This window comes from Mesocricetus auratus, unplaced genomic scaffold (assembly GCF_017639785.1).
Source record: "Mesocricetus auratus isolate SY011 unplaced genomic scaffold, BCM_Maur_2.0 Super-Scaffold_6730, whole genome shotgun sequence".
NCBI classification, from domain to species: domain Eukaryota; kingdom Metazoa; phylum Chordata; class Mammalia; order Rodentia; family Cricetidae; genus Mesocricetus; species Mesocricetus auratus.
In genome coordinates this window covers 44,469,009-44,481,875 of record NW_024429184.1, presented here as the reverse complement: position 1 = coordinate 44,481,875, position 12,867 = coordinate 44,469,009, and the positions used below count along the sequence as shown (strand labels likewise).

At 38.8% G+C, this 12,867-nt stretch overlaps 1 protein-coding gene across 3 annotated transcripts in view; it reads left to right on the top strand.

Annotated features, from left to right (window-relative positions):
* The window catches only part of Lrrc69 (leucine rich repeat containing 69), a 121,996-nt gene that overhangs the window by 18,590 nt on the left and 90,539 nt on the right, over positions 1-12,867 (top strand). For all 3 annotated transcript variants that reach the window (XM_021225288.2, XM_040741169.1, XM_040741174.1), the window contains exons 4-5: positions 8,823-9,018; positions 12,147-12,218. In XM_021225288.2, coding sequence (XP_021080947.2) covers positions 8,823-9,018; positions 12,147-12,218 — 268 coding nt within the window. The remainder of the gene's footprint in view (positions 1-8,822; positions 9,019-12,146; positions 12,219-12,867) is intronic.

The window sequence follows — 12,867 nt, the reverse complement described above, 5'->3', positions numbered from 1 at the left end:
GCACTCCCCTAAGAGTCCAGGCTGAGAGAGCATCTCTCTTTGTGCTATAGGCACATGAAGACAGTTTGTATACCAGGGATAGACACTGATCCACAGCTCAGGGCCCCATAGGTTGCCCAGGCCTTCTCACTGACACTCACATTTGGGGGGTCCAGATCAGTCCCATGCTGGCCTCCCCACTGTCGGTCTGGGGTCCAAGAGCACTCCCCTGTTCAGATCAGCTGTTTCTGCTGGTTTTGCCAGCCCATTCTTTGCCAATTTGCTCATCACTCCTCTCTCTCTGTCACTGGGTTCCTTGGGTTCAGTTCAGTGCTTAGTTGTGTGTTTGCCTCTGCTTCCATCAGTCACAGGATGAAGGCTCCCGGATGGTTATAGACATCAAGTTCATTATCAGGAATGGGCATTCGAGGTGGTCCCTCCACTATTGCTTAGCTTGCCAATTGATGTTATACCTTTAGGTCACTCGAGGTCACTCTGGTGCCTGATCTGTCTTTGATCCTATGATTCCCTCTTCCCCCTATTCTACCCCCACCCCCTCAACTTCCTGTTCCCCCATGACCAACTCCCTTCCTCTTTACCCCCTCTATTCTTCCCAGGTCCCACTCCCCCCACCCTCGCCGTGTTCCCCATCAGAGGATCTTGTCTCCATCCTCTTCTCTTGGGTACTATGCATATATGCATATCTTTTAGGTTCTTTCCTGTTTCCCAGACTCTCTATCTGTGGAAGTGCAGACTGGCACTATCCTGATCCATATCTAGAATCCATATATGAGTGAGTACATACCATGTTTGTCTTTTTGCGACTGGGTTACCTCACTCAGGATGGTTTCTTCCAGTGCTATCCATTTCCCTGCGAATTTCAAGATTCCATTGTTTTTTTCTGCTGAGTAATACTCCATTGTGTAAATGTACCACATTTTCTCTATCCACTCTTCAGTTGAGGGGCATCTAGGTTGCTTCCAGGTTCTGGCTATTACAAACAATGCTGCTATGAACATAGTGGAGCAGATGCCCTTGTTGTATGAACCTGCCTCATTTGGATAAATGCCTAAGAGTGGAATTGCTGGGTCTAGTGGTAGATTAATTCCCATTTTCCTGAGGAATCTCCATACTGATTTCCAAAGAGGCTGTATGAGTCGGCATTCCCACCAGCAGTGGAGGAGTGTTCCTCTCTCTCCACATCCTCTCCAGCATAAATTGTCTTCGGTGTTTTTGATTCTAGCCATTCTGACAGGAGTAAGATGGTATCTCAGAGTTGTTTTGATTTGCATTTCCCTGATGGCTAAGGATGTTGAGCACTTTCTTAAGTGTCTCTTGGCCATTTTAGCCTCCTCTACTGAGAATTCTCTATTTAGCTCTGTACCCCACCTTTCAAGTGGATCCTTTGGTGTTTTGGAGACTTGTTTCTTGAGTTCTTTGTAAATTTTGGAGATTAGCCCTCTGTCAGATGTAGGGTTAGTGAATATCTTTTCCCATTCTGTGGCCTGCCTTTTTGTCTTTTTGACTGTGTCCTTTGCCTTACAGAAGCTTTTTAGTTTCAGAAGGTCCCATTTGTTAATTGTCGATCTCAGTGCCTGTGCCACTGGTGTTATGTTTAGGAAGTGGTCTCCTGTACCAACTCGTTGAAGAGTATCTCCCACTTTCTCTTCTAAAAGTTTCAGTGTGGCTGGATGTATGTTGAGATCTTTGATCCATTTGGACTTAAGTTTTGTACAAGGCGATAAACATGGATCTATCTGCAGTCTTCTGCATACCAGTACCCAGTTATGCCAGCACCATTTGTTGAAGATGCTTTCTTTTTCCACTGTACAGTTTTAGCTTCTTTGTCAAAAATCAGGTGTTCATAGGTGTGTGGGTTAAAATTAGGGCTTTCGATTCGGTTCCATTGGTCTACCTGCCTATTTTTGTGCCAATACCAAGCTGTTTTCAGGACTATAGCTCTATAATAGAGCTTGAAGTCAGGTATGGTGATGCCTCCTGAAGTTCCTTTATTGTATAGGGATGTTTTGGCTATCCTGGGCCTTTTGTTTTTCCATATAAAGTTGATTAATGTTCTTTCCAGGTCCTTGAAGAATTGTGATGGAATTTTGATAGGGATTGCATTGAATCTATAGACTGCTTTTGGCAAGATTGCCATTTTTATTATGTTGATCCTACCAATCCAAGAGCATGGGAGATCTTTCCATTTTCTGGTATCTTCTTTGATTTCTTTCTTCAAAGACACAAAGTTCTTGATATACAGGTCTTTCACTTCCTTGGTTAACATTATCCCCAGATATTTGATGCTGTTTTTGGCTATTGTAAAAGGTGATGTTTCTCTGATTTCTTTCTCAGTCACTTCATCATCTGTATATACTAGGGCCACTGATTTTTTTGAGTTTACCTTGTATCCTGCCACATTGCTGAAGGTGTTTATCAGCTCTAGGAGTGACCTTGCGGAGTTTTTTGGATCACTTATGTAAACTATCATATCATCTGCAAATAATGAAAGTTTGACTTCTTCTTTACCTATTTGTATCCCCTTTATCTCCTTTTGTTGTCTTATTGCTGTAGCTAGAACTTCAAGTACAATATTGAAGAGATATGGAGAGAGTGGACAGCCTTGTCTTGTTCCTGATTTTAGAGGAATTGCTTTGAGTTTCTCTCCATTTAGTTTGATGTTAGCTGTTGGTTTACTGTATATTGCTTTTATTATATTCAGGTACGTTCCTGTTATCCCTGATCTCTCTAGGACCTTTATCATGAAGGGGTGCTGGATTTTGTCAAAGGCTTTTTCAGCATCTAGTGAGATGATCATGTGGTTTTTCTTTCGCAGATTGTTAATATGGTGGATTACATTGATAGATTTTCTAATGTTGAACCATCCCTGCATTCCTGGAATGAAGCCTACTTGATCATGGTGGATGATTTTTCTGATGTGTTCTTGAATCCGGTTTGCAAGTATTTTATTGAGTATTTTTGCATCAATGTTCATGAGGGAAATTGGTCTATAGTTCTCTTTCTTAGTTGTGTCTTTGTGTGGCTTGGGTATCAAGGTAATTGTAGCCTCGTAGAAAGAGTTTGGCAGTGAGCCTCCTGCTTCTATTGTGTGGAATACTTTGACGAGTATTGGAATGAGCTCTTCTTTGAATTTCTGGTAGAATTCTGCACTGAAGCCATCTGGGCCTGGGCTTTTTTTGTTTGGGAGACTTTTGATGACTGCTTCTATTTCATTAGGGGTTATAGGTCTGTTTAGATTATTTATCTGTTCTTGATTTAGTTTTGGCAAGTGATATCTATCCAGGAAATTGTCCATTTCCTTTAAATTTTCAAATTTTGTGGAGTACAGATTTTCAAAGTATGCCCTGATGATTCTCTTGATTTCCTCAGAGTCCGTTGTTATGTCCCCTTTTTCATCCCTGATTTTGTTAATTAGCATGTTCTCTCTCTGTCTTTTGGTTAGTTTGGACAGAGGTTTGTCTATTTTGTTGATTTTCTCAAAGAACCAACTCTTTGTTTCATTGATTCTTCTCAGTGTTTTCCTGGTTTCTACTTGATTGATTTCAGCCCTCAATTTGATTATTTCCTGGCGTCTGCTCCTCCTGGGGGAGTTTGCTTCTTTTTGTTCTAGAACATTCAGCTGTGCTATTAATTCTCTAGTATGACTGTTCTCCAGTTTTTTCATGTGGGCACTTAGTGCTATAAACTTTCCTCTCAGCACTGCTTTCAAAGTGTCCCATAAGTTTGTGTATGTTGTGTCTTCATTCTCATTGAAATCGAGGAAGTCTTTAATTTCTTTTTTATTTGTTCCTTTACCCAGGGATGGTGCAATTGTGCATTGTTCAATCTCCATGAGTTTGTAGGGTTTCTGCGATTTGTGTTATTGTTGAATTCTAATGTTAATGCATGGTGGTCTGATAAGATGCAGGGAGTTATTCCAATTTTTTTGTATCTGTGGAGATTTGCTATGTTTCCTATTATGTGGTCAATTTTAGAGAAGGTTCCATGTGGTGCCGAGAAGAAGGTATATCCCTTTGTATTTGGATGGAATGTTCTATAGATGTCTGTTAAACCCAGTTGGGTCATAACTTCTATTAATTCTTTTGTTTCTTTGTTAAGTTTCTGTCTGGAGGTCCTGTCTAGCGGTGAGAGCGGAGTGTTGAAGTCTCCTACTATTAGTGTGTGAGATTTTATGTGCATTTTGAGCTTTAGTAATGTTTCTTTCACGAATGTAGGTGCCTTTGTATTTGGGGCGTAGATGTTTAAAATCGAGACTTCGTCTTGATGTATTTTTCCTTTGATGAATATGAAGTGCCCTTCTTCATCTCTTTTGATTGATTTTAATTTGAAGTCTAATTTGTTAGATATTAGGATTGCTACGCCCGCTTGTTTCTTGGGGCCGTTTGATTGGAAGATCTTTTCCCAGCCCTTTACTCTGAGATAACGTCTGTCTTTGTTGTTGAGATGTGTTTCTTGTATGCAGCAGAAGGAAGGGTTCTGTCTTCGTATCCATTCTGCTAGTCTGTGTCTTTTTATAGGCAAGTTGAGGCCGTTGACATTGAGGGATATTAATGACCATTGATTGGTGATCCTTGTTTGCGCTTGATTTATTGTTAGTGAAGTTATTTTGTGTTGTTTCTCCTCCCTTTTTCTTTTAGTGTTTTGTAAAGTATGATTACTATATTGCCTGTGTCTTTGTGAATGTAGTTATCTTCCTTGGCTCTAGGTTTTCCTTCTAGCATTTTCTGTAGAGCTGGATTCATGGATACGTATTGTTTAAATCTGGCTTTGTCATGGAATATTTTGTTTTCTCCATCTATGGTAATTGAGAGCTTTGCTGGATATAGTAGTCTGGGCTGGCATCCTTGTTCCCTTAGCGTTTGTAGGACATCTGACCAGGATCTTCTGGCTTTCATCGTTTCCATTGAGAAGTCAGGTGTAATTCGGATAGGTCTGCCTTTGTATGTTACTTGGCCTTTTTCTTTAGCTGCTCTTAATATTTTCTCTTTGCTCTGTAGGTTTGATGTTTTGATTATTATATGGCGAGGTGACTTCTTTTTCTGGTCAAGCCTATTTGGTGTTCTGTAAGATTCTTGTACTTTCATAGGCATACCTTTCTTTAGGTTAGGGAAGTTTTCTTCTATGATTTTGTTGATATTGTTTTCTGTACCTTTAAGTTGAAGTTCTTCACCTTCTTCTATACCTATTATTCTCAGGTTTGGCTTCTTCATGGTGTCCCATATTTCCTGGATATTTTGTGTTAAGGATTTGTTGGTTTTGAGATTTTCTTTGGTTGACGACTCTATATCCTCTAATGAGTCTTCAACACCTGAGATTCTCTCTTCTATCTCTTGTATTCTATTGGTGATACTTGCATCTGTAGTTCCAGACCGTTTACCGAGCTTTTCTATTTCCAGCATCCCTTCATTCTGTGTTTTCTTTATCGTTTCTATTTCAGCTTTCAATCCTTCAACTGTTTGAGCTGTTTCCTTAATTTTCTTGGTTGTTTTTTCTTGGTGCTCTTTAGATTCTTTGAGAGATTTGTTTATTTCTTGAATTTTTTCCCCCATTTCATGGATTTTTTTTGTTTGTTTTTTCTTCTATTTCTTTAAGGGATTTCCTCGTTTCTTCTTTGAGGCTCTCCATCATCTTCATGAAATAATTTTTAAGGTCTGTCTCCTCTTCTTCATCTATGTAGTGCTTTTCGGGACTTGCTGGTGTTGGATCCCTGGATTCTGGTGGGGTCATGTTGGTGTTTCTATTGCTGAGTGATCTCTTATTCTGTCTTCTTCCCATCTCTTCTTCCAGTGGGTGCTGGTGGGGTCTTTCCGTCTCCACTGGTCTCCTTCCTTACTGCGGGCTGAAGCTGGGCTCCCTGGAGTTGGGGTCTTGGAGGGGCTGATCTCTTTCCTGAAGCTGGGCTCGCTGGGTTGGGGTCTTGGAGGGGCTGATCTCTTTCCTGTGTGGGTGGGTCTTCTGAAGCTGGGCTCCCTGGGATTGGGGTCTTGGAGGGGCTGATCTCTTTCCTGTGTGGGCGGCTCTTCTGGCAGCCGGGGGGCGGCCCCGAAGATGGAGGGGGATGGGTGATGGGCGGGCAGTCCCAGCCGGAGACCCAATCTCACCTGAAGCTGGGCTCCCTCTCAAAGTTCTTTTATACTGGTCTTTCACTTGTTTGGTTAGTGTTATCCCAAGGTATTTTATGCTGTTTGCGACAATTGTAAAGGGTGATGGTTCTCTGATTTCTTTCTCAACCCTTTTATTGTCTGTATATAGTAGGGTGACTGATTTTCGTGAGTTGATCTTGTATCCTGCTCCTTTGCTGAAGGTATTTATCAGCTGTAGGAGTTCTCTGATAGTGTTTTTCAGGTCACTTATGTAAACTATCATACCATCTGCAAATAGTGAAAGTTTTACTTCTTTTTTTTTCCAATTTGTATCCCCTTGATCTCCTTTTGTTGTCTTATTACTCTAGGTAGAACTTCAAGTACAATATTGAAAAGGTATGGATAGTGGGGACAGTCTTGTCTTGTTCCTAATTTTAGAGGAATCACCTTGAATTTCTGTCCATTTCGTTTGATATTGGCTGTTGGTTTGCTGTATATAGCTTTTTTCTTAAATTTTTATTTTTAAATTTAAATTAGAAACAAGGTTGCTTCACATGTCAATCCCAGGTCCCTCTCCCTTTTCCTCCCTTCCTCCCACGCCCTCCCACCAACCTCCCCAATACCCCCTCATTTCCTGTTATCCCTGATCTCTCCAAGACCTTTATCATGAAGGGGTGTTGGATTTTGTCTAAGGCTTTTTCAGCATCTGGTGAGATGATCATGTGATTTTTGTTTCTCAGCTTGTTTATATGGTGGAGCACATTGATGGATTTTTGTATGCTGAACCATCCCTTCATCCCTGGGATGAAGCCTACTTGATCATGGTGGATGATTTTTCTGATGTGTTCATGGATTTGATTTGCCAGTATTGAGTATTTTTGCATCAGTGTTCATCATGAGGGTTATTGGTCTGAAGTTCTCTTTCTTAGTTTTGTCTTGTGTGTCTTGGGTACCAAGGTTATTGAAACCTTGTAAAAAAGAGTTTGCATAAGATCCTTCTGCTTCTGTTGCATGGAATAATTTGAGGAGATTTGATATTCACTGTTCTTTGAATTTCTGGTAGAATTCTGCACTGAGGCCATCTGGCCCTGATCTTTTTTGGGTGGGAGACTTTTGATGATTGCTTCTATTTCATTACGGGTTATAGGTCTATTTAAATTTCTTATTTGTTCTTGATTTAAGTTTTGTAAGTGATATCTATCCAGAAAATTGTCCATTTCCTTTAAATTTTCGAATTTTTGAATACAGGTTTTCAACGTATGACCTTATGATTCTCTGGATTTCCTCAGTGTCCGTTGTTATGTCCCCCTTTTCATTTCTGATTTTGTTAATTTGCATGTTCACACTCTGCCGTTTGGTTAGTTTGGATAAAGGTTTGCGTATCTTGTTGATTTCCTAGAAGAACCAACCCTTCGTTACATTGATTCTTTGTATTGTTTTCCACATTTCTACTTTATTGATTTGAGTCCTCAATTTGATTAGTTCCTGGCATCTACTCCTCCTGGGTGAGTTTGCTTCTTTTTGTTCTAGAGCTTTCAACTGTGCTGTTAATTCTCTAGTGTGACTCTTCTCCAGTTTCTTCACCTGGGCACTTAGTGCTATGAACTTCCTCTTAGCACTGCTTTCAAAGTGTCCCATAGGTTTGGGTATGTTGTGTCTTCATTCTCATTGATTCTAGGAAGTCTTTAATTTCTTTTTTTATTTCTTCTTTGACCCAGGAATGGTGCAATTACCCATTACTCAATTTCCATGAGTTTGTAGCGTTTCTGCAGTTTGTGTTGTTGTTAAATTCTAATTTTAAAGCGTGGTGGTCTGATAAGATACATGGAGTTATTCCCATTTTTTTGTACTTGTTGAAGTTTGCTATGTTGCCAAGTATGTGGCCTATTTTTGAGAAGGTTCCATGTGGTGCTGAGAAGAAGGTATATTCTGTTCTGTTTGGATGGAATGTTCTATAGATGTCTGTTAAACCCAATTGGGTCATAACTTTTATTAGTTCCTTTGTTTCTTTGTTGGGTTTCTGTCTGGTAGTCCTGCCTAGTGGTGAGAGTTTATGTGTGTGAGGTTTTATGTGTGTTTTGAATTTTAGTAATGTTTCTTTTATGAATGTGGATGTCTTTGTATTTGGGGCATAGATGTTTAGAAGTGAGACTTCATCTTGGTGGATTTCTCTTGTGATGAGTATGAAATGACCTCTTTCATCTCTTTTGATTGATTTTAGTTTAAAGTCTTATTTGTTAGATACTAGGATTGCTGCTCCTGCTTGTTTCTTGGGTATATTAGATTGGAAAATCTTTTCCCAACTTGTAACTCGGAGGTAATGGCCGGTTTTGAGGCTGAGCAATGTTTCTTGTATGAAACTTGGGAGGTAGAGGCAAGTGGATCCGTAAGTTCAAGACTAGCCTGGTCTACACAGTAAATTCCAGGGTAGTCAAGGCTACACTGCTGTCCCACAGGAAAAGGAGATCCACCAGAGAGTATTGGACCGGCTTGCCTCTAACTCCCAAGTTGTTGCAAATATAGACATTTACTACCACACCTGGCAGAATTCTCTTCTCCTTAAATCTAGATATTACACAACTTTCTATGACAAATATCATTATAATAATTCCAGTCAGTTGTCTTAAAAAGATTCAGAGGAGCTCCTAGAAAAATGATACATATTAAGTGATACTTTTACAATGAACTTTCTTTGTCTGATGAGCTTGAGTCCCACACTTTTCCTGTCTCTTGTTTTAGGCTAAGGAATCTTACCTACCTAAGCATCAATCATAACCAGCTCACCATGATCCCTACAGAGGTTTGTTCTCTTGAGAATCTTTATGAATTGCATCTTAACTACAATCAGCTCATGTACATCCCTGAAGAAATAAAGCTCTTGCAGAATCTTCGGCATCTTTTTCTGGTCAGAAACAACATTGAAGTTTTGCCAGAGGTAAAGAAAAAAGGGCCGCCCATTTTGTTATTGTTGCAGTTGGAGAAGAACTCATTTAACATGATAGCATTGTAAATGATAAAGCACTTCAAATTTCATTTGTTTTGATAAAGAAAAATGTGTGAATCATTTTCTAATTCATTATGAATTATGTGTATGAATATAATTTTCTGTTTATATTTGTGTTACACTCCTCTTAGGCTCTATTTTAATTTCTCTGAAGAGGTCTGGGGGATACGAAAAGAGACCTTTGTGTAAAAGATGTACCTCAGACTTCTGAAGTATAGTCTGAACATAACATTTTCACTGCTTTTGTGATAACTAAAGTAAAAAAAATAGTCTCTTTGGATTTGAGTGTGTGTACGGATAAGCAGATGAATGAACAGAAAATAGCCCGAGCAGCATTGAGTTTTTTACGGAAAGCTTCTACTTACTTTTAAAAGCTTGTTTTCATGAAACGGATTCAATAGGTGAAAGTAGATATTGGGACAATTACTATTTAGGAAATATATTCGAATCACACACTTAAATATAGATGGATATTTCATGCCGTTGCAAAAATAAGCCCACAAGGTCTATGAGCTGGTCATAATGACATCAGCATTTAAAAGTACAACAAAGAATTTCAGAATTCATAAAAGAAGGCATACAGTTAAGAACTGGAGTGAGAGTGCTGTCATATGGACTTCTGTGTCACGTTCCAAAGCATTCAACTGAAAGCATTAGTCCTTTGTGGCTTTGTGTGGTCCAGAATGCTCATGTACTGACCTTAGTACATAACCTTAGTGTGAAGGAGTAGGAAGTGGTGGTATTGTGAGGAATTTAGGTTACCAGGGTGATTTCCTTGTGAATGAAACTATTGTCCTTATGAAAGAGGTTCCAAAATTATGTGTGCTTGTACATGCCTGCAGTCCCAACACTCAGGATCAAAACCTCTGAAGCATTTTAGGTTACATGATGAAATTGAAGCTAGCCTGTTGGCATACATGAGACCCTGTGTTTAGCAACCAAACCAAGCTAAACCAAAGCACCTCGGGAGACTTCATAGGAACAAAGGGCTCTTTCCACCATGTGACAGTATAGCAAAAAGTTGGCAGGTTCCAACCCATCATTGCCCTACCATGCTGGCACCCTGACCTTAGTCTTCTACATTCTGTAAAGGTGAGAATACATTGCTATTGTTTCTAAGATTTGCAATCTATGATTCTCTGTTGCAGAAGACAAACATCTCTTTTTCTGAAAATCTACAAAATATATTCACATATTAAAAATACTGACAGATCCTGAAACCAATCTTCTGAACTTTGGTAAATTAGAGTTGCCTGAAGCAATGCTTTGGCATTTGCCTTGGTCATAGTGGCCAAATAAAAATTGTTAGAAATTTTATGTAATTCATGTTCTTCTTGGTCATAAGTAACGCCAACCTTTAGCCTTGTGTCTACTGTTTAGATTTGGATGTGTTTGCTTTTTCTCTGTTTGTTTTCATACTAGATTTGTGTTGTAGTTTTGTAAATTCTCTCCCCTCTGAGTCTTTTAGATTTTCTTAGTGTTGTCCTATCCCACTACTCAGGTCATCTAGCCAAGTAAGAATAGTCATTCACACTGCACATAATGATTTGCTCCAGGATAGACATAAGACTTAAACGCATGCCTTTAATCCCAGCACTCGGGAGGCAGAGGCAGGCGGATCACTGTGAGTTCGAGACCAGCCTGGACTACCAAGCGAGTTCCAGGACAGCCTCCAAAGCCACAGAGAAACCCTGTCTCGAAAAACCAAAAAAACCAAACCAAAACAAAAAAAAACTAGGTAAATAGAATAAGTTCGATGGATATATGGGGATAAATGTGGTCTTTCTGCTTGTTAAAAAGGAAGAGTGGAGATCCACATCTAGGGACTAGAGAGATGGCTCAGTAATTCAGAACACTTGATGCTCTTACACATACACATAGTAGTTCACAACCATTCATAACTCCAGTTAACAGGGGATCCAATGCCCTTCTTTGTGGACACTGAACACGTATGTGGGTTACATACATGCATGCAAGCAAAACACACACACATACAACTTAAAATAATAAAAAATAATTTTAAAAAGTTAAAAAAATATTTTCTGTATCTAGGCATCTCCTTTGTCAGTTGTCTTTGGTCATTTTCTGTTGTTTTACACTCTTCTCCTTTTACCGTTTTATCCCAGGAGCAGCGCTGTTCTCTTTATGGAACAGTTCCTGTCCAAGTCTGTTTCTTGACCTGGCATTTACAAAGATGGAAATCTAAAGAACACTTAGTGCTTCAGACTTCTCCTCTTTTCTCAGAGAATGCAACTGGTGCTAGCATGCAATATAAAAGATGAAGACTATTGGATATGGCTAGAGATATACTATTTCCCGGGGGAGGAACTCTGCCACCAAAATCAGAGCACTGCAGAAACATTTCTACCATAGTTGAAGTCATTTAATAAATTATACCCTCCTTTCTCAATTTAAAAGGTTTTTCAAGTTTTTAGGTTTTAAAACCACAGTTTTCATTTGCTTGTTAATAGAAATACTAGAAATAAGATGTCCCATAGAAACCATGTCGTTGCTGTGGTAACACACAGTTGCGTTAACCATGTGAATATAATCATGGGTTTTATTTCTTTTATGAAGAAAGGGTTTTGTTATAGTACTAAGCAAAAGATAGATGTACTATAAATTCTGGTGAAATTATCATTACAGAAAATATTTCAGGATTATAGCTGTTTTCTGTTTCACAGGGTTTCTACTTTAATAATAGGTAGTGTCTAAGAGTGCTGACTGACAACTAGTCTGTTTAAGTTTGCTAACTCAGTTAATCCACTCAACAGTCACAAATGTATATCATTTCTGTTTAGAAGAAATGGAGAAATCAAAATACAAAGAGATCTTAGGAACTTGCCTATGAATACATGTGGTAAAAGTGAGAAGTGGGTTTAGACATAGAAGCAGTTAACTTAGCATGAGTTATGATGCTCTGGAGTTCTCAGAACAAATGAGGATTTGTACATATTTGACAGCCCTTACCGATTTCCTTGGAGAAGACTGTCTAATCTGAACTAAAAGTTAATACTTAACGTTTTATATTAAAAACTCTCTTTTGTCTTCTGATACAGGGACTTTGTCATCTTAAAAAACTAAAACTCCTGGACATAGCTGGAAATGTCATTCAGATATTTCCAGCAGGTGTAAGTACAGTCAATTTTTACTTTAACTAAAAATCATTCTTTTTATACTACTGGGAATAGAAAATGCAACAGCCAGTAAAAACTGTAGTAATTGGAGCCTTGATTTGTACAATGATTCAATGAAGATTTTCTTTGTTCTAGAATTTCAAGACCCATTCGTTCTCATCTTTTTCCTTGTGTTCTGTGCCTGCTGAACTTGCTTGAACTAAATGAATGCTGATTGCTATAATAAATATTTAATCTATCAGTTATGATTCCATTCTTTGGTTATTACGTACCGCTTTTGGTCACCCCTGCTTTTTTTGAAGAGACTACTGTCCTGGATAGAAGGTACTATCCCATATAGTTAATCCAGAGGTGACCCTTTCGTTAGTTGTTTTTAAGCCATCGGCTATGAAAATGCACTTTCTTTTCCATTTGGAACTGAATTTTGACTTTGTTTCATTTCAAATAACAGAGGCAGTTCACTTTTGGCAATTTCTGACTTTGGGGAAAGGAATAGCTGTTTTTCATATTGCATTTTTATATCAAAGTGAACATGCTGGAACATTTGAGGAAATAACTACAAGTCCATTAATCTAGAAAGTATTCAATAAATACCTGTGGATCCATTATTTTTTTCTGATTGATTCAAAGTATAATTTTCAGA